This window comes from Mustela putorius, unplaced genomic scaffold, assembly GCF_011764305.1.
Source record: "Mustela putorius furo isolate JIRA1106 unplaced genomic scaffold, ASM1176430v1.1 tig00000421_pilon_pilon_pilon, whole genome shotgun sequence".
NCBI classification, from domain to species: Eukaryota; Metazoa; Chordata; class Mammalia; order Carnivora; family Mustelidae; genus Mustela; species Mustela putorius.
Window position 1 is genome coordinate 17,884,769 of NW_025421375.1, and position 25,854 is coordinate 17,910,622.

At 43.2% G+C, this 25,854-nt stretch overlaps 1 protein-coding gene across 3 annotated transcripts in view; it reads left to right on the plus strand.

Annotated features, from left to right (window-relative positions):
• ACO1 (aconitase 1) overlaps positions 1 to 25,854 on the plus strand; it is a 56,530-nt gene that overhangs the window by 15,841 nt on the left and 14,835 nt on the right. For all 3 annotated transcript variants that reach the window (XR_006606667.1, XM_045079685.1, XM_004765365.3), the window contains exons 2-14: positions 5,594 to 5,712; positions 6,790 to 6,958; positions 8,211 to 8,348; positions 14,828 to 14,897; positions 15,025 to 15,208; positions 15,907 to 16,046; positions 18,035 to 18,206; positions 18,981 to 19,081; positions 20,206 to 20,322; positions 21,423 to 21,582; positions 23,058 to 23,193; positions 24,101 to 24,185; positions 24,944 to 25,100. Coding sequence is in view for 2 of the 3 variants with exons in the window: in XM_045079685.1 (XP_044935620.1) it covers positions 5,616 to 5,712; positions 6,790 to 6,958; positions 8,211 to 8,348; positions 14,828 to 14,897; positions 15,025 to 15,208; positions 15,907 to 16,046; positions 18,035 to 18,206; positions 18,981 to 19,081; positions 20,206 to 20,322; positions 21,423 to 21,582; positions 23,058 to 23,193; positions 24,101 to 24,185; positions 24,944 to 25,100 (1,726 nt within the window). In the remaining variant the exon portion in view is untranslated. The remainder of the gene's footprint in view (positions 1 to 5,593; positions 5,713 to 6,789; positions 6,959 to 8,210; positions 8,349 to 14,827; positions 14,898 to 15,024; positions 15,209 to 15,906; positions 16,047 to 18,034; positions 18,207 to 18,980; positions 19,082 to 20,205; positions 20,323 to 21,422; positions 21,583 to 23,057; positions 23,194 to 24,100; positions 24,186 to 24,943; positions 25,101 to 25,854) is intronic.

Genomic DNA, 25,854 nt, shown 5'->3' on the forward strand with positions numbered 1-25,854 from the left:
CTCCTCTGCCTCTTGGAATAAACTCAGTCACCCAGGGCAGATTGTTAAAAACTTAGCCCTAAGTTACTTTCCCAAAGTGTAGCTGACAGTCAGTTCTCTGCAGTTTGGAACCCCATGGAAGGCTCAGTCAATGCTTAGAGAACTAGTTCACAAAAGCTCCAGGAGATTGTGATATGTGAAAGTGCCTTGAGTGGTACTTTTTCAACTTTTACTTTTGAAGGATTTTAAGCATTCTTTTACCCCCTGCCAGAAATTTGCATTTCACTGGAGAGAAAGTCATCTGGATGTTCTTCCTAGGTCTACGACTCATAAATCCACTGACCCCACTTTCTTCCTGGGGGCCTGTTTTCTCGTCAGGAACATGCTACGGCATGTCTAAGGTTCTTTCCAGAAGGCTCAACATTCTCTGATCCTGTCTCATCACTTTGGTAGCACCTAGGACAAGGTGTCCCGAGGGCATGGGGGTGAGGGGGATCGGTTAATGCCATGCCACGTAAGCACAAATGGTAGTGCTCTCCAAGTCATGTGCAGGCGTCCAGAATTGGGACCAAAGGTTGAATGGCAGCAAGCCGTGGCTCTGAACTCCCTGTACCTTTTTACCGACAGCATGGTTCATTTGTTAAATGTCTCAGATCTGTCTGCCTGTGTCTAATGTTTAGTTTGTTGTTTATTTTTTTTAAGAAATTAACAACAACAACAAAAATTTTTTAAAAATCTGGCGTTCAACACTCTCTCCCCACTCCCGCTCTTCCTTGTATCCATGCACAAGATGGACCCGAGGGCATCATGACATTGGACACGTCACCCAGCTGGTATTTCAGGATGGGTTACTTTCCAAAGACACTGTTTCTCAACCAAATAATTTTCCGGATTTTAAAGAGTGTGAGCTAGGTGTAGTGAAGGGTTTCAGATACAGTGCAACTGTCTCTTTTTAAAATTCCTTTTTGCATAAGCGCGGGTCACGTGTCCTACCTGATTGACACTCGGGGTGGGTACAGTTGAGCCCTCCAACGGTTCTGTTCATGAAGCACAAGCTCCAAATGAGCTCACCGTCGCTGCTTCAAAGATATCACTTCCCCTTCTTAACTTTCTTCTTTTTAAAAAAATTTCTTTTCTCTTTTCCTTTTTGCTATTCCTCTTCTTTTTTTTTTAGCCTCCATGCAATCCTGTTCTTAATCTGTAGAGCAGAAAACAGTAGCACCCAAGCAGATTTCTATGCACCTGAACCCTTCTCCGCTAAAAGAAAAAAAAAAAAAAACTAGGATAACACTCCTCCCTCTCCCAAAAAATCCACAGTGACTCCCTCTGTTCACGCCTTCCTTTTATGAGCATTGAATGGGGATTAGGTAGAACAGAAAAAAGGCAGGAACAAAGCAGAGGGGAGGCAGAGTGGGGGATAAGAAAAGAAAGGAGTTGAAACAGTGGAGTGTGGGCTTTCCGTGGATGTGGGAGGTAAGAGGGCAGGTTTCTAGATGAAACCCAGACCACAGGTAGTTTTGGAGTCTGCAGGATTTGCAGTCCTACTTGAGGTTTGAGGAGGAGGTACGATTCTGGCCAGGGGAAGGCAGACCTGGGAAGCGTTCATGATGCCCAGATTCTACTTGGGGTCTAGACTGCTCCCAGGCCAAAGATCTCTCCCTCCGACCCTCCTTGGAACATGATTGTTTTTTACTTTCTCTTGAGATCGCTGAAGCACCGGGAGCTCCTGTAAAGCGATTTAAGACAAGAATGATAGCTTGAGTGAAACTGGGAGGGATTTCCAGAGCCCTCCAGGTGGTGTGAAAGGACTGTTTCCCAACTTGGAAGCAAAACCAGTTTTTGGTCGCCAGAACACAGCTCCTGTTGCTTTCCATTGACCTGTGGCTCAGTGCAGAGTGCAAGGGACATGTGCCCACGCTGAGCTCAGACCGACCTGCTGGGTGACCCTGGGAAGAAGGAAAGGCAACTCCAGGATTCCAAAGTGAGTTCCAGGAGGAGGAGTTCTCAGGTCCCTAAATCTCTTCTGGCATTTTCTTTTTAACCTGTGGGGCTGGTTGGTGACCTCTAGCCAGCACACCCCTTTAAGAACAGGGGTTGTTTTCACGGAGGGAAGATTTAAAACCCAGCTCTGCTTCTTACTAGGTGTATGTCCTTAGGCAAGTTCTTCTGTCTCTCTGAGCTGCAGTTTCCTTAGGGGTAAAATGGAAATAATGACATGCTTTCACTTACAGAGATGTCGCCAAAATTAGAGAAGATGGTGTAAAGCGCTGGGTATTTATGTTTCGGTACCCAGGTACTTACATGCTGCTACTGAGTAACTAGGGACTGATTTCTTTCTCTTTTAGCTTCTGCAAGGAGAATTTGGTTCATTAATATGTTGAAATTAGACAATTATCTAGTTTCTAAGGAAAAAGGGAAGCAGATGTTAGAACACTTTACAAAGCCATTTTCCATAAACGCCCTGATGGTCACTATGTCTGCCCTGGAACACTGGCTGGCTCTGTGGTGGGAGGAGCTGGAAGAGACTGAGTCTTGGGAAGTTCTGCCCCAGGACATTTGTAGGCTCCAGGGAAGTGGATGGACACATTTCAGCCTCGCTGATTCATGGCCAACATGGGTACAACTTAGCGGTTGAATTCACCACAGAATTTTTTCAAACTGGAGGCGCCTGGCCTCTTTAGGGTTTGACAGAGAGAGAGAGGAATGAGGCTTTTTAAAGATGTGAATGACCCACCCTCCTGGTTCTGCGAGCGTCCCCCACGTCTCTGTAGCTGCAGAGATTGCCACGGGTCCTGCGGCCTCTGCGGAGACACTGTTCTCTTGATCCATCTCCCTGGGAGGCAAAGAGCAGTTTTACTCTTGCATTTGCTGCTGTTTGGAGTAGTTAAGTCTAGGGGCAATGGTAGCTAATCCAAGGAGAATAGGATGATTGCCTTTTTCAGTTTACACCTTTAAAATTCTAGTTATTAGTCTTGTTTTCTGAGCCCACAGATTTGTAAACTCCTGCACACGGGCGAACACATTTCTTACTAAACAGCATATTTCTAGGTTTTTTGTCCTCTTGGCTGGCCCCTCATTTAGTGGGGAGGGGTGGGAAGTCTCCCGCATCTGTGTGGCACTGCGAGCGCTCTCCCCTCAAAGGGGCCGATTCGGTGACTCCGAGGCCACCCTTTCTCCAGCCTCTGCCATTGCAGCGGCCACCCTCCAGCGGCTCACGCAGGTCACCTCTCGCTTCCTCCCTTCCCGTGGTCCCCTACCCGAGTTTTCTCTCTCTGGTGACCCTGCTGTCCTCCAGTCCCCGGGTCACGCAGCGCCCGCATGGCCGTCATGCAGCAAACCCACACAGTCATTTAGAAACCTTTCCTTACCAGCACTTCTAAATCCAGGGAGTCCACGTGGAAATCCACACTGCCAGACTTGCTTGAAAAATAGGATGATCTTTCCCCACGGGGAATTAGGAGACAGTAGCAGTTCCCAGCACAGCCACTGGCAGAAAGACACTCTCCCCGGCGTTCTCTGGTGCCCGTGACAGGCGTCTGGCTTGTCCTCCGGCCTCCATGGAGGCAGGGACTGCTTCTCAGCCAGCGCCTCTCTCCACAATCACCTAGCACCAGCCTTAGTACATGCACAAAGAGCTATTTCTCTAAAACTTGTGACTTGTTTTCAAAAAGTGGCATGCACGTGGGTAAGAATGCACACGATATGAAAGGATGTACGGTGGACACTGAGTCTTACTCCCCGTCTTGACTTCCCTGCCCCAGTTGCAGCAGCCAGTCCCTTTGGTGTTTTAATGAAGAAATGGGCCTGTCTGTGGAGACAAGAACCACTTGTCACTTTTCATCCCCCCCCAAACAGTTATTTCCTGTACAGACAGACCTCATTTTATGGTGCTGTGCAAACACTGCGGTTTGGACAGATTGAAGGTTTGTGGCAACCCTGCATTGAGCAAGTCTCCTGCCACCAACAGCGTTTGTTCTCGTGTCTGTGTCACATTGTGACAATGTTCATGATACGTCCAGCTTCTTCACTGTTGCATTTGGCGTGGTGCTCTGTGGTCCGAGATGACGACTCCCTGGAAGCTTAGATGATGGTCAGCATTTTTTAGCAATGAAGGTTTTCTTCATTAAAATCGGCACATTTTTTTTTAGACATGATACTGTTGCATGCTTGCTAGATTACAGTATAGTGTCAGCGTTTATATGCACTGGGAAACCAGCAACTTCAGTGGACTCACTTTACTGCAATATTTGCTGTATTGTGGTGGCTGGAAGGGAACCCACGTTATCCCCCGAGGCATGCCCACAGGTGTTTTTTCATTTTACAGTAATGTGTTGATCACGCCACATCAGTCGTCCCCAGAATATGTTGAATATTTAAGTATTCATAAAACTCCTGGGTTAATTGGGTAATGTTACTATTTTTTATTTAAGATTTTCTCTTTAAGTAATCTCTACATCCAGCATGGGGTTTGAACTCGCAACTCTGAGATCCAGAGCCGCACAATCCACCGACCGAGTCAGCCAGGCACCCCAGAAATGTTACTCTTCTTATCTCAAAATTAAGACTGTTTTCCCAAGGGGTAGGACTGGAAAGCAGGTCTTCCAACTCCTTCTCCAGTGCATCATCTCTGAGTTGTACAGTTACTTGAGATTGCCGTTTATCTGTGTGGTGGAGTCCAGGAACAGTGTCCTCCTTTGTTCACGGCTTACAGTTTATACAAAGATACGTAAGTCCTGGCTGAAGCTGGGATAGAGGGTCTCCTCCACACATATCTGGGTAGTTTGGGCCTTTATGCTCCTCTGCAGGAACAGAGATTCCCCGATTGAACACTGCGTTGCCACCACATGCAAAAGTGAATCAGGAGGGGCGCCTGGGTGGCTCAGTGGGTTAAGCTGCTGCCTTCGGCTCAGGTCATGATCTCAGGGTCCTGGGATCGAGTCCCGCATCGGGCTCTCTGCTCAGCGGGGAGCCTGCTTCTCCCTCTCTCTCTCTCTGCCTGCCTCTCTGCCTACTTGTGATGTCTCTCTGTCAAACAAATAAATAAAACCTTAAAAAAAAATAAAATAAAAAAAAATTTAAAAAGCTAATTTAAAAAAAAAAAAGTGAATCAGGAAGACTTCAAACTAACACATTAATGTCAAATGCTGCAGAGACTGTTACAACAGAAAATAGCTGCTTCTGAGCCCCTACTTACAGAGTTCAAATTTTATACAATTGTATGTCATCTGTATGGACCTTTTACCTCCTGTCAAGAAAGACAGGAGTCCAGCTCAGAAGTTTGTGATTTACCATGAGACACAGCATACCTTATCAGTGGAAGAAGGTTGGAAAGTTTATAGCCATCAGACAAAAGAAGTTTGGGATTTTATGTGCTCTTTAGAGGTGAATGCTAGCTTTCACAATAGCTTCACAGAAGCCCATTTTATTTGCTAAGATACCATTCTTAGAGTCATGTATATCCCGCCTCCTCCTACTTTGAAAAGATAAGTGATGTCGTGAAGTGGATATGTACCATAATCATTAAAGAGGGCAATTATACCTCAGAATCAGTGAAATCCAGCTTTGAGAGTAGAAATTAAATGTTCTCCCTTTTTTATCTTTTTTCTTTTCTCAGGGACACGTGGCCGTCAAGAATCATGAGCAACCCATTTGCGCACCTTGTTGAGCCTTTGGATCTTGCACAACCAGGAAAGAAATTCTTCAATTTGAATAAATTGAAGGATTCAAGATATGGTAGGTCCATGGCTCTCTGATGTCATTGTTATCAGAGCAGTTAGAGTCTTGTTTACATAATAATTAAGCTATGTAACTAATTAGCCTTTAGGAGAGTTGAAAGAGGGAGTAGCAGAAGTGTCTGAATGATCTTGGATTAAGCGCACAAACTCACACACACAGCCTTTCTTACATTGCGCATTTTCAAGTAAGTAATAATAATTATAATCATGTGATATTTATGTAACATTTACAGTATATAGAGTGTTTATATATACATATTATATTATTTAATCTGTATAACAGTCCTGTGAGGTCACATTTATAAAACATAAGAAGACCTGAGGAAGCTGAGGCCCAGAGAGGGTCAGTGATATGACCAAAAAACAACTATGTGGGTAGTAGAATTAGACAAAAACAGGTCTCTTTTATTCCAAACCCTCTACTTTCTACCTGAGCACTCTAATCTTTTCTAAATAGTATTGGTGAATAATTTTCATAGATCAGGATAGAACATTTCTTTTATAAATAAGCAAAATAGTTTTTCTTATGAATTACCATTGTCTTATCCTTAGACCCATTACCAGGGCAGTCCTATGTGGTATTCAGGCTTGTATTTCCTTTGAAAGGTGTATGTGACTGTCTTTGGTCTTAATTACAACAGTTGTAAAGGAGTTATTTTCTCATTTCTTAAACACTAGTTTTCAATAAGAAATATTACTTAACATGTGTGTTACTTGCCAACATATAATACAGTAAATATCTAGATTGATTTCTTTCATGATAACTTAAGGGAAACTCTGTTTTTGGAATCCAAGGTAAGGCAACAATTTATTATGAAAGAATTAAGTATAAATATATATTTATTTTTGCTTAGTCTGTGGGTATTTTCAAGTACCAAATGTCTCTTAAACCCATTCGATATGCTTATATTTTAAACTGTGGAAATCCCAATTTAAACTAGTCCTCTTTCCCTATTGGAAGAGTAGTCTGATGCCTTATATCGAGTTTATATAGAGATTGGTTTTAACTAGCCCTTATGAGAAGGTGTCTCGTGGCTTTTGTTTGTTTTGTTATGCTTTCTCCTTTTTCCCCTAGAACGCTTACCATTTTCAATCAGAGTTCTCCTGGAGGCAGCCGTTCGGAACTGCGATCAGTTTTTGGTGAAGAAAAATGACATCGAAAACATCCTAAATTGGAATGTCATGCAGCATAAGAACATAGAAGTGCCATTTAAGCCTGCCCGCGTCATCCTGCAGGACTTCACGTGAGCCTAATGTCACTCCACTCCCCTCTTCACCACCTCCCTTGTCAACCTTTAGATCAAGCTTCACACACGTACGCGCACACAGAGTACCTGTATAATTTATCACCCAATATCCAGACACTTTTGAAAACGTAAATGGTGTGTTATCCTGGACAGCACAAGATTGTCTCGGACACACTAGGATGTGTAGTCACGCCACCGCTTCCAATGGCGAAGGTTATCATCTTTGGTCTGGGAGATCCTAGTCTTAGGTACATTAGAAGAAGGTGGAAGAAATAGCATTAGGTAGGGCTATCTTGGAATCTTCTCTCCCTCCCATCCTGTTACCCACATAGCCAGTTTCAAACAGCTGTCTTTAGAACAGTGATGTGCTGTCCCCTTAGGGGAGACTTGGAGGTGACAGGGCCTGACCTGTTGCCGTTAAGCCTCAGTTCAGATCCTACTATTCCCAGGACTCTTTACTCCTCATCATGGTCTGTTGTTTTAGACACTGCCTTTCCTTTTTCTTTTTAAGATTTTATTTATTTGACAGAGAGAGAGGTCACAAGTAGGCAGAGAGGCAGGCAGAGAGAGGGGTAAAGCAGGCTCCCTGCTCAGCAGAGAGCCCAGTGCCGGGCTCAATCCCAGGACCCTGAGATCATGACCTGAGCTGAAGGCAGAGGCTTAACCCACTGAGCCACCCAGGCGCCCCTGCCTTTCCATTTTTAAGTGATGTTTTTTTATTCCTTCTAGAGACCAAATTTCATTTTTCTAGAAGACAGTCTAGAGAACAAATTTTACACTCTAAAATAATAAAATGGAATGATTCAACCTAGTGTCAATTTGATTCATAGCATACTTCTCTGAATTACATCCATTTCTTGAAATTTGGTCTGAAGTTGGAGGTCAGATCCATGGATCTTCTCTAGGCTTTTGTCTCCCCATCATATGTATGGGAATCAGCCATGGCAGTAACGTTCCCAGAGTTTTTTAAGTGCCTGCTTTCCCAAAGTCTCTGGTTAAACCCTACTTGTTGTTAACTTTAATGCAATGACAAAGCTTCATGTAGAGATACCACCCAGTTATGGCACTTACTACCAATGTCTGCTCAAGGAAAGGTGTTTAGCAGCTTCCACTCTTCTGAGTCATCCATTGCTCACCCCACTGATGAAAACTGGCTCATGGCCGGTATTGTCAGTGGAGACCAAAGCTGACCATTCCAAGGACACTTGTTCAACAGTTTTGTCTTCTGCTTAACGCTCTATTTTCTTAGGGGTGTGCCAGCTGTGGTTGACTTTGCTGCCATGCGTGATGCCGTGAAGAAGTTAGGAGGAGATCCCGAGAAAATAAACCCCATCTGTCCCGCCGATCTTGTAATTGATCATTCCATCCAGGTGGACTTCAACAGAAGGTGAGAGATTAGGATCAATACTTGGGTTTTCTGTTTTGTGCAGTCTTGCAGTTCAAGTCTTCCTTGTTGGTGTATGTAGATAAACAGAAGAAAATCTTTAAAAGATGTGTTCAGAAAAACTCAAACTTACTATAGATTTTCCAGTGAAGATTTTTTAGTAGTAGTAGTAGTATTTTTTTAATGTTTTTTTTTTTTCTTTTTACTCCTTCTGGGGCCCAGGCTGAAGGAGAAAGCAGCTATCTGGTGATCACCACAGAGGCTCGAGAAGCCAAGTGGGAACCCACAGTATCTCTTGAGGCTTAGATCAGGACAGGCATAGAATCAGTTCTCTTCACAGTGACATTAATCAAAGCAAGTCCAGCCCTAAATTAGGGGTGGGGAATACACTCCATCTGTTGTAGGAATAACTGCCGGATTATACAGGGAGGGCAACCAGGTACTGCTAGAAGAATAACTGAATAGTTATTATCAACTATGAGTGGGGAAAGAGGCAACTATACCACATTCAGTGCTGGAGAAATTAATTATTTGGGAGAGAGAGTGATGCCTATGAATTAAAGCTTTAATATTTTTTAAGTTAAATCATCAAAAAACTTAGAAGAAAATTATGTATATGTCAGATGTCTTGAGGAGACCTTTCTAAATTTAAAAAACAAAGAATGAAGCAAAGAAGAAAAAGAACTGTAGTTTTAATGACTTCAAAATTAACAGTAAATATCTTTAAAAAGATTTGCCACAAATAAGACAGAGGGTTAATATTCTTAATATATAAACAGTGTGCCTAATCCATTCAAAAATAGTAAAACTCAGCAGATAAATTGGCAAAGGAAAATGGAAATATCACAATAAAAGGAAAAGCAAGTGAACACTATATAAATCCTTTTCAACTTCAGAAGTAATAAAAAGTAGATTAAATTCTTGAGATACCATTTTCTCTTATCAATGTAATTAAGGTTAGAAAATAAACATTATTAATTATAAAGGTGTCATGAAGGAGACACTTTTATGCACTGCTAATAATAAATTAGGAACGATGAAAGCAGTGTGTATGAAGATTATTAGAAATTGTCATATCCTTTGTGCTGGAATTTCCACTTCAGAGCATTACCCCTTCATAGATAATCTGGAAATTCAGGAGTAGCTTAATCACTAAATAGTGTTCATTAAATCATTATTTATAATAATGGAAACCTAGAAGCATTCTTAATGTCCAACAAAGGAGAATGATTTATTAAATTATGGTATGTCCTTAAAGTGAATTATTAGGTAACATTTATTATTATAATTATAAAGTGTCATGGAACATGCTCGTGTCAGAGCTCAATGAGCCAGATATAAATTGCATGTATATTATGATCTCAGCTAGATGAAAAGTTATACAGAGATTAAAAGATTAGAAAAACTTCTAAATGATTTATTTCTGGGATTGTAAGAAGCTATTGTTTTTATAATAAAAACTCATTTAACAGTATGAAACAAACCATTCAAAGAGGAAAAAAAAAACTTGCTTCCTTGGAGATTTAAATGGGTTCCATACAGCTTCAAGAGAACTGGGGTAACTGGCCATTCTCAGATTAAGGTTGCCATTGTAAAAACCAGATAAATTCAGGATAAAGAAAAATGTGCTTTGTCCTCTGAATTGACGGTTCTTGGAACAAACGGATCCTAAGCAGCTGTTCCCTTTCCTTTGGACTCTAACCTCATCCTTAGGCAACTTGTCTTTTTTTTTTTTTGTCCCTTAAATCACGTGAGCTCAATTTAATGGTTTGGTGTCAAAGGGAAGAATTAAAAATACATCCACAAAATGTTATTCAATTTGAGAAAAAAGATATTTCCCAACACCCCACTGCAGAATTTATAAAAGTAGCCTTGGGGCGCCTGGGTGGCTCAGTGGGTTAAGCCTCTGCCTTCGGCTCAGGTCATGATCTCGGGGTGCTGGGATTGAGCCCCGCATCGGGCTCTCTGCCTGCCTCTCTGCCTACTTGTGATCTCTCTCTCTGTGTCAAATAAATACATAAAATCTTTAAAAAAATAAAATAAAATAAAAAATAAAAGTAGCCTCACAAAAGCATGGGCAACTTTATCTTTCTTGGAGATTCTGATTGGCATTGATGATTTACCTTGATTTCACTGCCTGGAAGGTGAAAGGACTGGTGGGGACAGAATTGTAATTGTTTTAATGTCTGACTCAAAATTCAAAGAGCTCCTGACTGTTGATTAAGCAGTATGAATCTGGGGTATCACAAAGTTCGCTGTAATTTATTTTTCCTCTTTAAACCTTGAAATCTATCAGCTCCAGTTTCAATTTTTTTATGGACCCTTTTCATTTATATGGCACTACTGAAAACATTATTATGAAAACAGCAAAGTCCAGTGGGGAGCTGGGGGAAGGACTTTGATCCAAACTGATACCAAAATCTGGGAACACTTTTTTTTTTTTTTAATGAAAGACAACATTTCTGTTAGAAGTATTTTCATTGGTGGTGTTTTGTTTTTATTGCTTGAATCTGGTTTTGCAATTTGACCTCCCAGTCTCTTTCTTCATTTTTGTAAGGAATTAAATATGATATGTCCCAACTTCTGTGAAACTGTGTGCTATGGGCTGATTTTCAGGTATTTCCAGACATGAACTAGAAAAACTGTGGATGGGGTGCTCAGATGATAAGTATTCCCATTTAAGTATTTCTGAGCTCTTTGCCTGGTTTGAATAAAAATAATTGGCCTCAACATTTTTAGGAATGAAGGGTCTAACTAACTCATTATTGTAAAGTTTTTCAAAGTTATCTCAAAAATAACCTTTAAAAAAAAAAAACCAACAAGATAAAATAACAATTTCTGGCTGGATTTTGTGGGTATGGAAACTATCTCCTCTGTAAATACTGATGAGTATTTACAGAGGAGTACCATTAAATGTAATACTCAGAAAGTTTGAAATACATCCAAATCTGAATTCAAACTATGTAACTAAGGAGACATTTCTGCTTTAGTCTGTGAGGCCATTCATATTCAGAGACCTTATTAAAAGCTCAGTTGATTGGCGAATTTAGGGAAGTCCTGAGTGGTAGAAAAATCTGAATTCTAGGTCTGTTTACTCACTCATTCCAGGAACTAGCACTGTTAATTTGAGCCAAAAAAGGTGTTTTGTTTTAATGAGTAAATAGGCTTTCACCTGGAATTAACCTGTCTTACAACAGCCTAAGCATTACTGGCTTTTGCTTGTCCTGTGAATATGCTATTTAAGTCAGGCTGACGTGCCAGCATTCTCCAGGGTAAATGTCACCCTTCCAACCCTGCTTTTCTGCTGTCCTTCTAGTGCTGGGAAGGATCAGTGAGGGAAAGAGACCGTGACTGGTCATCCACAAGTGTTCCGAGTAGGAGAGCTAGAACCTGGGGCTCCAGGGTGGCTCAGTGGGTTAATCCTCTGCCTTAAGCTCAGATCATGATCTCGGGGTCCTGGGATCAAGCCCTGCATCTGGCTCTCTGCTCAGTAGGGAGCCTGCTTCCCCCTCTTTCTCTTCCTGGTGTTTTGCCTACTTATGATCGCACTCTTTCTCTCTCTCTCTCTGTGTCAAATACATACATAAAATCTTTTAAAAAAAGAAGAAGAAGAAGAGCTAGAGCCAGAGGCATATGATTAAGGGCCCCATATGATTAAGAGCAATGTTCCAAGATGGCTTCCTTAAATCTGTTATAGACCTACTGTGTATTTGTTTAAGAAACAGGTTAGTTTAGAAGAGAGAAAATTAAAGAACACATGACTTCAGTGCAGTTGCTAAGTGGAGTAATCACGGAGAAGGAAGCAAATCATCCTGACCTGGGGAGTTGAGAGGGTTCTGCCGGGAGCATCACATGCTCCAGGTCCTGAAGGAGCTTTACAAGGAGGGAAGCTCTGGAAAAGGCACTCGGCACAGAGAGAATGGAGTGTGGGGAAGTGAGGTTTGGGAGAGTATGAGGGCTTCAGTGTGGCTGAAGCTGAAGAAGGTTTGTACCAGGTAATAGGAGAGGACTTAAGAAGGAAGCTTGAGGTCACACGGAAGGACTTCGTTTTTTAAGGCAAGGGATTCGTACTTTATGTAGAAATGGAAAGCCGTTGGCAGGTTCCAGGTGGGTCATGATGATCTGTGCTTTAGCCAATGGATTCTGGCGAAGGTACAAAGGTAGGCAGAACAGACGGACAGGAGCCAGTTAGGCTATTTCTGGAATAAATGCTTTGATAGTTGCAGAAACTAAGTGGTGGGAGGGGAGGTCATTAGATGATGTAGAAAAGTGGGAGTAGGGATGAGATGCGGGAAGGAAACTCAGGCATTAGGGTTTCACCCATTGACGGTGTGGTGTCCGCGGTATTCCTCATACAGGAAATGTGGATGTGGATGGAGCCTTCAGTGGACTAGTGAGAAAGAGATGAGTGCCTGGAGGAGTAGCTGCCCTGGTCCAGAGACTGCTGTTCCGGGGGCAGCATTCTTGTCCTGCCTCATCCTTCTGTGCTGGCATCTCTCCTTTCTCTGCCTTTTGCTTTTCTCTAACACATACACTCACAGGCCTTCATACTCTACATCAGGGATCAGCACATTTTTTTAAGGACTAGTAGTAAATATTATAGGTTTTGCTGGCTGCATACTGTCTCCGCTCACATACCCTTTTTTTTTTTTACAACCTGTACCAATATAAAAATTATTGCTTGCTTGAGGGCCAAACATGGACAGGTATTGGGCCAGATTTGGCCTGTGGAGCTAGAATTTATGGCTGCCTACTCTAAGGCACCCTCAGGAACTGATTCCATCAAAGCAACTCACATGGGGGCCTGGGTGGCTCGGTGAGTCAAGCGTCTGCCTTCAGCTCAGATCATGATCCTGGAGTCCTGGGACGGAGTCCTGCATCGGGCTCCTTGCTCAGCGGTAACTGAATGTGCTCTTTGTCAATGCTAAGTGCTTCCAATCCTTTTTTGCCCAAGGAGCACCTGCCTGTCTTTATCTGGTTGATGCCACATGTCCTTCAGACTGCCTCAGTGTCACTTTCTTCTGGAAGGTATCCCCACCCCCAGTCTGAATCTGCGACCTTTTCTGAGTGTTCCCCCGGTACCACGGCAGTGACCATCACACTCTTACAGTTGCCTGCTTGCTTCTCTACATTGCCCAGCAGGCTCTGAGCAGTGCACACACTGCTCTTAGACCCTGTGTTCCCAGCAGGGGCACAGAGTAGGCTTTCTGGGTCATTAATAAGTGAAGGAAGAACGTAGATGAGACATAGAGAATGGTTGTAGGGGACAGGCCCCAGGGCCGTCAGACTTGGGCTCAGATGATGGCTCGATCATCAACAAACGTCTGGCCTTGGACAGGTAAGCTCAGCTCTCTGTGCCTTGGCTTCTCTTCTGCACACGGGGCTAAGAGTGGAACCTCTGTGAAGGATGGTTGTGCACACTGATGAGTTCATGTGTGCAAATCACGTGAAGCCTGTGACACGACTGTGCGCTGTGGCTGCCAGCGTTCCAGTTCCGGTTCCAGCATATACTAGCTGCATGGTCTTGAGCAAGTCTCTTAACCTCTCTGTATCTCAGTTGCCTCTTTTGGAAAAATGTGGGTGTTTGTGGCATCTAATTTAAAGGGTTGCCATGGAGACTAGATGAGAAAATAAATTTTAAATCTTTAGAAGAGTGGCTCATGCCCAGTGAAGTCGGTAAGCATTAATTACTAATTAATGAAGTCTGACTTAGGTCTCAGCTATTAATTCTACTATCCTTTCCTATGTGCACGCAATCCATGGTTTGGTTTATGAGTGTCTTCTGTGTGCCTGACCTGCCAAGTCGTAATCCTGGTTTATTCTACCTTGACTCAAAACAATAGATGTGATTTGATTATAAAAATCCTGGAGAAGCTTCTTGATGCCCTGCTCTGCCTGCATCATTCCTGATGGACTGAATGATTTTGAGTAAACCTCAGCATGTAATCTGCCCTTCATAGATGCTCTTGGGTAGCACCATCCTCCTCGGAAACCTCTGTCCAAGAGCTAGGAGATCGTGATTCTATAAATGCCCGTGGCTCCTGGCTCTGCTGATCCTTGTCTCCCAAGAGAAGCAGATGAAAATGCCGCCTGGACCCGGCTCAGCTCAGAGAGGTGTTGTAACGAAGTCACCCATGGGAAAGGAGTACAGAAACAACAGTCCTTTCAGTTTCTAAGCTGCTGTTGTCATCATAATTGTCTGGAGTCTGTTCCTAAAAGTCAGGCTTTGTGATTAGATGAGTTTCAACTTAAATTCACTTAATGTTCGCTACTCACCGTGTATTGTAGGATCCCTTGACCCAAATGATAATTATTCTTTCTACTTTTGTCAATTCCCTCTCGTTTCTCATGTGAATGAATGCATCAGCACCACCTAGCAAGCCTGTGGATGAAATTGTGGGTGCATCTGTTTATCACCAATAAATTCGACGGGTAACATTTCAAGCCTTAAAATGCATATATTTACCTTTTGTCTCTGACAGGACAGACAGTTTACAGAAGAATCAAGACCTGGAATTTGAGAGAAATAGAGAACGATTTGAATTTTTAAAGGTATGGGCAGAGTTTGGTTCCACGGGTTGTTTCTTTATATCCGTGGGTACAAGGGGAGGTGCCGGGGAGGCGGGATGCACAGAAACACACCAGGTGCTCATGGTGTTCTTTCCGTTCTCAATCCTAGTGGGGTTCTCAGGCTTTCCGCAACATGCGGATTATCCCCCCTGGCTCAGGAATCATCCACCAGGTGAATCTGGAGTATTTGGCAAGAGTGGTATTCGATCACGATGGTTATTATTACCCGGACAGCCTCGTGGGCACGGATTCGCACACTACCATGATTGATGGTTTGGGCGTCCTTGGTTGGGGTGAGCATCGTTCCAGGTTTCTCTTCCATATAAGCTTTTCTCTAGTGTGTAGCTTGATTTCCACTCTTACCATGACATCCCAGGAGCATGACTTGGCACGATCTTTTGTCTGTTTTGTTTACTGCTGGATTTCTAGTGCCTAGAAGACTATCTCATGTCTCCTAAGCACTCAGTAATAATGTTTGGAAGAATGAACTGGCATAAAGGTTAGGGATATTTAGAATACATTTAGAATAAATGCAGATCACCTCTGTTTGTTAATAAATGGAGACTCCTGAACCCTATTTCTTTTTTTTTTTTAAGACTTTATTTATTTATTTGACAGAGATCACAAGTAGACAGAGAGGCAGACAGAGAGAGGAGGAAGCAGACTCCCCGCTGAGCAGATAGCCTGATGTGGGGCTCGATCCCAGAACTCTAGGATCATGATCCAAGGGGAAGGCAGAGGCTTTAACCCACTGAGCCACCCAGATTCCCCCTGAACCCCATTTCTTCACTTGCTGTAGAATCAAGGGGATTTTGATGCAGGTATCCCGCGGACCGCACTCTGAGAAATAGTTGTTAAAAATTCCGTTAAGGGAAATAGGGAAACCAGAACCCAGCTCTGGACTAGTAAAGCTCTGTAAGGGGACTGGGTTCTGCTTGCGGGATATAGTGAGGCACAGTGAGAGCGGTCCTCCGTCATGCCTTCCTTGCAGGAGTAGGCGGAATCGAAGCCGAAGCCGTCATGCTGGGCCAGCCCATCAGCATGGTGCTTCCGCAGGTGATTGGCTACAAGCTGGTGGGAAATCCCCACCCCCTGGTGACATCCACTGACATCGTGCTCACCATTACCAAGGTAACCATACGCTGCCTCTTCCAGGCTGTGGCGGATTTGGGGGACACACAGGGAGCGAATGCACAATGGAGTCCTCTTGGTTTCCATGTGCTCTAGGAAACAGGATGTTGATGATTTTTAAAAAGAGATAAGGGGAAAGTTCTGCGGTTAAGTGTTAGTTAATGTTCATTTTATTCTTCCGTGACTGCATGGATCCTTGAAAACAATATTTTGAAAGTGCGAAAGAGTTCAGATACACAGAAGTTAAAGTGACATTCGTATGCGCCACCACAGAGAGTTACCAGATGGTAACACTTCCCACATTTGCTTCGGAGTTCTCCCTGTGTGCATATTTTTTAAGAAGTAAAATGAAATATTTATGGCTAAAGCCGTCCTCCGCATTCCTAGAAATAATCCCAAGGTTGTAAAACTCATTCCCAAGTGTGTTTATACTTAGACTACATTTTTCCACATGGTTCTTCTTTATGTGTAAATAACAAACTGCTTCTGTGGATTTAATGTCAGACTCTTTTAATTCCCTTCTCTGTATTCGAACTTTCATTGTTGGAAGTTTCTCCAAGCTGGAAATAGTACTTTCTTTTTCCTTTTCTTTAGCTTTTGCCAGAAATTATTTTATTTTATTTTATTTTATTTTATTTTATTTTATTTTATTTTATTTTATGATTTGCTTGCTTTGCAAAAGGAGAGGAGCAGTTTCATTTTGCAAGATTATTAGAAAAGAATGTTTTCGTTTTTTATTATCACAAATCTATTTTTGTCTGGTTATATAGTTAGGAGGCTTGGAATGTTAGGGATAACTACTCTCCTGTTAACGGACAAAAACTATTTCTCTTTGATTTAATCTTTATGGAATTTGGAATTGCATTTATTTGAATGCTGTAGGTCATCATAGATGTCTGTGCATTGTTCTTCAAATGCAGAGTTATGTAGGACTTTCCCACAGAATTTAGCAGAAGCCCACGTAACCTGAAGAGTCTGTCGTGTGGCTGTCCACACCACTGGTGAGACTGGCTTCATGCAGGCCAAGTGAGCCACAGAGGCCCCAGCCCTGGCTGATGGCATGTCTGGGAAAGAGATGGGAGTCACACTGGCTGATCTTTTGGTTATAATGAACTTGTACTTGTGTTTAGGAAATTTTTTTCATTATACCCTTGAAAATAAGCCTGTTACTTAATTACTAAACTAATGTAAGACTATTTAGGGTGGAAGAATTTATTTGATTTTTTGCACTTGTAGGCACTTCCAATGATCTCATAAGAGAGGAAAAGTCCTTCTCATCATATAAAACTTTTATAATGTTATTTGTGTTTTGGGCATTACTTTCTCTCTCTCTCTCTCTCTCTCTCTCTCTTTTGGGAGGGTAAAAATTGTTTTTGACATAATTTTAGATTTACAGGATAGCTGATGTAAATACAGATCAAACAGGAGAGTTCTGTTACCTTTCTCCCAACTTCCCCAAACATTAACATCTCACATAACCATGGTACATTAATCAAAATAAAGAACGTTAGTATGACATTATTTTTTTTTTAAAGATTTTATTTATTTATTTGACAGAGAGAAATTACAAGTACACTGAGAGGCAGGCAGAGAGAGAGAGAGAGAAGGAAGCAGGCTCCCTGCTGAGCAGAGAGCCCGATGTGGGACTCGATCCCAGGACCCTGAGATCATGACCTGAGCCGAAGGCAGCGGCTTAACCCACTGAGCCACCCAGGCGCCCCGTTAGTATGACATTATTAACTAAACTAGAGACTTCTCCAGTTTTTTCAATAATGACTCTTTCCTGTCCCAGGACCCAGTCCAAGATTCCCCATATTCAGTTAACATCGCTTTTAAAATTCTATATTTTAAGGTAATCAAAAATATGTTGGGCCAGTTTATTTTTTATGTTTCCTCACCAGGCTAGCTGATAAGAATTACAAAGTGCTAGTTCTGCATCTTAAAGATGGGCTCTTGAGTCTCAAGCTTTCTCTTATTCTGCTGCTCAGCACCTGCGCCAGGTGGGGGTCGTGGGCAAATTTGTGGAGTTCTTTGGGCCGGGAGTAGCCCAGTTGTCCATTGCTGACCGAGCTACCATTGCGAACATGTGTCCAGAGTATGGAGCCACTGCTGCCTTCTTCCCAGTTGATGACGTTAGCATCAAGTACCTGGTGCAGACAGGTGAGTGCAGACAGCCCTGGGTCAGGCTTCCTGGAACTCCAAGGATCAGAGCACTGCCTTCTGCCTCTGCCCCTTGGAGTGCACAGGGTCTCATGTATAGGTTATTTTTTCCTTTTATCTATGGAATCAAAATGGTCGTTGGGAATTCAGAAGATATGACAAAGACACGGTATAGTCAACCAAAAGGGCTCACGTATTCGGAAGCCTAAATGTTCGTACTGGTCTTCTACTACTGGTTATTTGATGGGAAGCAAGTGATCTTAGTAATGAAGGTGTGCTCTGACAATTAACTAAGACTGAGGTCCTCTGAATGGACGATGATAACCAAACAGAGGGGGAGTATTTACAGACAGGACCAGAATCTGCTTCAGAAAAGAGTCCAGATCAGTTAATGACCCCTAGTAAAGAGCACCCTCGGCCAGAGAGTCAGAGTATTAGACAGAAAGTTGAAATATCAGCAAAGGTTTTGGTGTGTGTGTGTGTGTAAGCAGAATGCACCTTACTTGTGTAATTACTGGTGGAGACATTCGTTTCACCAGGAAATCCTTTACTTATTTACTTATTTGTCAGAGAGAGCAGCACAAGTAAAGTCGCAGGCGGAGGGAAAAGCAGGCTTCCCTCTGAGCAGGGAGCCCGATGTGGGACTCCATCCCAGGACCCCGGGATCATGACCTGACCCAAAGGCAGATGCTTAACCAACTGAGCCACCCAGACATCCCTTCAGCAGGAAATCTTAACCTCTGCTACTTGTTATTTCTTAAAATGCCCATTTAGGTCGTGATGAAGAAAAAGTAAAGCAAATGAAAAAGTATCTTCAAGCTGTAGGAATGTTTCGGGATTTCAGTGACCCCTCTCAAGACCCAGACTTTGCCCAGGTATGAGAGAGTACATTTCCTTTTCCTCTAGGCAGTGATTTTAGTTGTGTATGTTTTTTTCTGAGGGGGCATACTTGTAGGAAATTAGTCACTGCCAAGCATCACAGAAGAACAAGGTTTTCAAAGACTAAAACAATTAAGAAGATAAGGAATTACAAACCTAAAATGACTTCTTCCTTTTCTCTTGGCCATTAGGTTGAATGTGTGTTCCCTTTCTGACCTACTGATTGACTCCCCTAATGTGGAAGACCTTTGGAGAAGGGCTTCACCAGAGAGAGTAGGGCTGTTTAAGGGGCTTCATCTCATCACTATAGATGGAAAAGAAATGGAGGTCAAGCATAGCAATTAGTTCTGGTTTATCCAGTGACTTACCTTCATTCATTCTCCAGGGGGCAAACTGATTCCACGTTTTTCTGGATTGGCAACCCTGGATGGTCACCAGGTCACCCTGGTTGTTTCACAGTACACCTGAGGGAAGGAAATACACAGTCAGACCCAGGCCCATTGCCTGGCATTGATGACTGAATGGCAGTATCCTATCAAATCAATTTAGAAAAAAGTACAATGGTTTTTGTATCATTTTAGTAGAAAACCCATCTCAAACTAAGATCAGCATTAAAAAGGATGCATCGGGTTTGCATTTGGAAAAATGCATGCGTAGAAGATGCTGGTCAGCAGCTAGGCACACATTCTGGTCTTTCTGGGAGGTGACAAGGCTTTCTGCCTGTCCCATGCCACTTACATTCCCATCCTGATCTTTGGAAATTCATTCCTTAGGGATTAAGAAGAATGTTGAGTCCTTGTTTATGAATGTGATGGCTTAGTTGTTGTTTTTTTTTTTTTTTCCTTAAAGATTTTATTTGACAGAGCAAGAGAGAGCATAAGCAGAGGGAACAGGAGAAGGGCGAAGTAGTCTCCCTGCTGAGCAGGGAGCCTGATGTGGGGCTCAGTCCCAGGACCCTGGGATCATGACCTGAGCTAAAGGCAGAGGCTTAATCAACTGTACCACCAGGCGCCCCTTGTTTTTGTGGTTATGGTGTTTTCAGTTCTCTAGCCCAGCTTGCATTTTTGCTCTGAGGGTATAACGTCAGCTCTTGACTTCCTTCTCTTTTGTGGGGGGACAGGTTGTGGAATTAAATTTAGGAACGGTTGTGCCTTGCTGCAGTGGACCAAAAAGGCCTCAGGACAAAGTCGCTGTGACTGACATGAAAAAGGACTTTGAGAGCTGCCTCGGAGCCAAGGTATGGGCTGGGGAGAGCCAGGTGGAAGTCCTCCCTCCCCACCCAGCCCTATTCCCCATGTCTTAGAGCCACACTGCTTTCCACTCCCCCCACCATGACGAAGGCTCCCAAAGCCTGATGCTGATGGCATTTCTTTTCCATCCTGAAGTCCTCAGTGCCTGTCCCATTGGCCAAGAGCCACACAGCTTCCTTAGAGCCCATCACCATCTGTGAACACAACCCAGCCTGAACATCTACTTTTCCTATGACTCTCATCACACCGTGCACTCGACTTGCCCTGGCTTTTCTGGCCATTGTACTTCTGTTCATGCCCCGCCTCACCCACCTGCATGGCTCCGCCCCCTCCCTTCATGTCCGTGCCCCTCAGCCTCCACAGCATGGCCTTACATCTCACAGCAGAAAGTCATTGGTCCCTCATTTGAACCTTCCATGGCACTTGGTCTGAAACCCTTGGATGGCATCCATGTTCTTGAACTTACATTGCTTGTCCTTTATATTATTTGCTGGTCTGATTTTCCTTATTGGACCATATGTTTGAGTGAGGGTTTGTGTCAGCATCACCTTTGTATTCCACAAAGTACCTAGTGTCTTATATGCAGATTTTCAATGAACAGCTCCCCAAATGATGATTAAGATAAGTGATATGTTTTATCGTGGGGCCATTAGCATGACACCAAATGTTCAGCTGTACTTGATTTGCCTTATTGACCACGATTAGTTGAATCTGGCCAAAAGGACACATTTTTCTAAATTTCCATCATGTTAGAATCCGTGACCGTGGTTCATATCCATGAAACTCTACAATAATGTCATCTGGTTTAATTAGACTAACTTGGAGCTAAATTTGTAGTTGTAAGCAAGTCGTTGTTAATAGGACTTCAAAGCAGAGTGAGAATCAGAAATTATGACTGTCTTTTATAAAGATTTAAAAACAATAAAGAGGCTTTCATTTTTCTGTTGCATTTCAGAGTTCATTGGCCGAGATATTTGTTTTGCTAAAAATTGGCTTTTGAAATTATACGTACAAGGTATTTCTTTTTCTTCTAAAGAGAGAACGTTTCACCATGTTTTTTCTTCCATTTTTTTTTTCTTTCCCATAGCAAGGGTTTAAAGGATTCCAGGTTGCTCTGGACCATCATAATGACCACAAGACGTTTATCTACAATAATAGCGAATTCACCCTTACTCATGGTTCTGTGGTCATTGCTGCCATTACTAGCTGCACAAACACCAGTAACCCATCTGTGATGTTAGGGGCAGGTGAGTGTCGGCCTCTCCCCAAGGTCATGGGGACACGTGGGTGGGAATCTTTCAGGATGCTACCTTGGGGCCTACCTGAATCTATGTGCAGTTCCCCAAACCTTTTCTTTTCCTGATGCAGAAATGTGTTGGTCCAAAAGTGTTTATACAATAACAAGTGTCCAAAGCAAAGTATGTAAAGTAGAATACATAATGCATACTTATCTTTAGAATTAATGCAGAAAATAAGTAGAAGAAAGCAAAAAAAAAATTTTTTTTCTAGTAAGCTTAGAATCTTGTGTCAAACTCTAAAAGAAAAAAAAACTATTTTCATATCACAGATTAGTGTCTGTAAAAACCCTGATAGGCCTTTTTGTACACCGGACTTCAGTCTGTCTCAGAAGTATTTTAAGTATCTCTGAATTAGGGCACAGGGAGCTTACTTGGCTCTTAAGCAATTCTGGTCAAGTAGTTAGTATTATATACAGGGTTTTATTAATAGAAGTCTCTTTAGTGTCAAGATTTTTTTGTCATTCCCAAGAGTTCCTTTTGTGTCCATAAACCAAAGATCATCAAAGAGTTCTTTCTTTAAAAAGTGTACACGTACATATGGAACACCTTTGTTCAAGAATTCATGCGTTGATCCCTAAGCTTTTTGTGTCTGGAGCAAACGAGTTTCCTTAAGACAAGTCAGTAGCTTGTCTGTAGATTCTTGTGCCTTTTTACCCCCACTCATTTCTTTCCAAATTCTCTGATATGTCATAAGAATGCACCCAGCGTCTCTGCAGTAGTCTTTGTATTTGCCAAAATTCTAGCGGCTGAGAGCTCTTGATTTTCTCCTTTAAAATATTTTATTTATTTTATTTGACAGACAGAGATTACAAGTAGGCAGAGAGGCAGGCAGAGAGAGAGAGGAGGAAGCAGGCTCCCCACTGAGCAGAGAGACCGATGTGGGGCTTGATCCCAGGACCCTGGGATCATGACCTGAGCCAAAGGCAGAGGCTTTAACCTACTGAGCCACCCAGGCGCCCTGATTTTCTCCTTTAAAAGAATACCTGGGGACTAGATTTTTCCTCTACCCTGACCGTACTTCTCACTAACCAGTACACAGTTTATACCCTTTAAGAAAGGGCCCTACCAGTTATAATCTTCATCCAAATAAAATGTAATCAGAAAGATTATTTTCCCTCCAAAAGTTAAAGTCGTAATTCTATAATATATTCCTTAATATTTTTAAGTTTATGTCTTCAAAAGAAAAAGCCTATCTCTTTCTTCATTTCCTTGACTAATTTTGAGTTTACTGTGTATGTGCAAATACCTTTGGGTCAGTGAGTTGTTGATTTGTGCTAGGCAGCAGAAGGAACAGTAAGCACCGTGATCAGGGCTTTGTTGGGCGGTGGCAGGCGACACAGATGGAGGGGTCAGTCTCCTAAAACCACCCCGGCACCGAGAGCAGGCGGCCACCCAACACTGTGTCGGTGTTTACCATTTCACAGGACTGTTAGCAAAGAAAGCTGTGAATGCTGGCCTGAACGTGAAGCCTTACATCAAAACTAGCCTGTCTCCTGGAAGCGGTGTGGTCACCTACTACCTGCGGGAGAGCGGGGTCATGCCATATCTGTCCCAGCTTGGGTGAGGAGGCATTTTCTTTTATACTGTCACTTATGTTGTATTTTATTCCACACGTATCACGCCGCATCACCTTGTAACATGCATCACCTTCTGTGATGGTATCTGATGTGTCTCATCAGCCGGTGAGCAGACTTCCACCCTTACATTCCTAGAGTCAGGCCCTCCTGTGGACAGTTGTGCTTGTTGTTCATCAGACAAGGGTGCCCTTGAAGGGCAAAGCAGGGCTGAAATCAAGCCTGTGCTTTGATGTGGTGCTGCAGCCTTCTGAGGGGGGGTGGGGTGTGTCTTCTCAATTGGCAGAGGTCACGAGATGGGCTAGTGCTGGCTCAGCAGCTGAGAGGCTACCGTTGGGCATGAAAATAACTGGCTAAACATGTTTTAATTCCTTGGTTTAAACAAGTCATTTGTTACCAAATACAGTTCCTCCAGTTTCCCCCCCTATTCCTGATTTGGATGAGAAAGATTTTATTTGTATGTCTCATAGAAGTCGAAGTCCTTATTGATTATACAATCAAAGTAGTGAATAGAGAAATTAAATGGTGATGGGATTTCAACTTTTAAAAAGCCTAGATAGGCTCCTTTTTACAATTTACTCAGAAAAGACTACATGAGTGATCTAGAATGGATGAGTAGTATATTAAAATGCTCTACCTGGCTGGCTCAGGTGGTAGAACATGTGATTCTTGATCTTAGGGTCGTGGGTTCAAACCCCACGTTGGGGGATAGATAGTACTTAAAATTTACAAAAAATCTTTACAGCACTCCTGAGAATGAAAGCTTTGTAGAAACAGGACTACACTTATTCCACATCCCTCCGTTCTCTGTGAATCAGCTGTCTCTAGAACTGTCCCCAGCAGAGCAGCTCACTGGGACTCACTCTCCATCTCGCCTCTCTTCCGGCGGCTAGGTTTGATGTGGTGGGCTACGGTTGCATGACCTGTATCGGCAACAGCGGGCCCTTACCTGACCCTGTGGTCGAAGCCATCACGCAGGTAATGACCGAGGAGCCTGTGGGGCTCTTTTCATGTGATGTGTGACCTGAATGCTGATAATCTCAGGAAGTCCCAGGGCAGCAGGGGGTGTGTTCAGACCTAGGGTATTTGAATCAAGCTAACCTGACTAGCTGTCGACCTTGTACCTCAGTTTTCGCACCTGTAAATTAGGGATGACGATAGGACCTGTTTCACAGAGTTGTGAGCATGGAGACGACAGTGGATGTGAAGGACTTGGCACAGTACCCACACACATGGGCTCTGGGACTACACACAGCTCCAGGACTCTGTGTGCGTGGCCATCTGCAGCCTGGCTCAAAGTCAGGTGTGTCTCCACACAGACAGTGCAGTCGAAATTGCATTGCATGGCCTTGATTTCTGTCCCATAAATTCTGTAGCATTGAGAAGCACCATTTGGTTTGCATGAATTACAGAAGCCATGGAGGTCAGTGTGGCTTCCTTTAGCTTTCAACTGTTGGACTTTCCCTCCTGTTCTCGGGCCCTGGGCAGCAAAATCACCAGTATGCTGCCTTCTGACACACCTGGATTTCCTCGGGAGCAGAAACCATGTCTCTTGGTGTCCTTGGCCACAGTCTCCCCAGGGACACCCATGCATGCTCTTCTCCCCACAGGCAGAGGACCAAGGGAAAGGGAGGTTAAAGAACTCCCACTGTGATGGGAGCGTTCCGCAGGTGGTCTAAGACAGAAAGCCTGGCCCCCTTCTCCGCATCACCAGATCTTTCTCTTGCCGGACACAGGGAGACCTGGTTGCTGTTGGAGTACTCTCTGGGAACAGGAATTTCGAAGGTCGAGTCCACCCCAATACCCGGGCCAACTATTTAGCCTCTCCGCCCTTGGTGATAGCCTATGCAATTGCTGGGACCATCAGGATCAACTTTGAGAAAGAGCCGCTGGGTAAGATGTCGTTTGTGGCTGCCCTTGTTTGTTTTCTGGTGAATTCAAAAATATTACTGGAGGGAGAGTAACCACTTTTGTTAATAAATAATGAGGCATAGGTAGGTGGTCGGTTAGTTCAGCTGGTTAGAGCATGGTGCTAATAAATAATGAGGCATAGAACTGACGAAGATGAGAAGAGTATTTTCTTTTCTCCCCATACACAGCCAAGACAGAACTGGAACAGAGAAAAAGCGACTGAAGGATAAGGGATGACAAAAGGAAATCTGAAAAGTCCGAGAGAGCATACTATTCTGGCTTCATCCCCAATTCTTCTCTTTCTAGCTCCGATTTTTTTTTTTTTAATTACTTTTCAGTGTACTAGATTTCATTGTTTATGCACCACACCCAGGGCTCCATGCAATCCGTGCCCTCCACAATACCCACCACCAGGCTGGCCCAACCTCCCACCCCCCTGCCCCTTCAAAACCGTCCGGTTGTTTTTCAGAGTCCGTAGTCTCTCATGGTTCATCTCCCCCTCCCAATTTCTAGCTCCGATTTTATCTGACATGGGGCACTATTTTAACATATCCAGTTTGGGAACATGTCTCAAATAGTTCAGCCTCCCCAAATCCAGAGAAATGATGCTTTTTTGTTTCCTTTCCTCTGGAGGACTTGCTGTGTCCTCCTCTGCCTGGTCTCCGCAGATTCAATAATATGACAACGGTGCCCCTTCAGTTTACTGTTAGGAGATCACCACTAGAGCTAGAGTCGA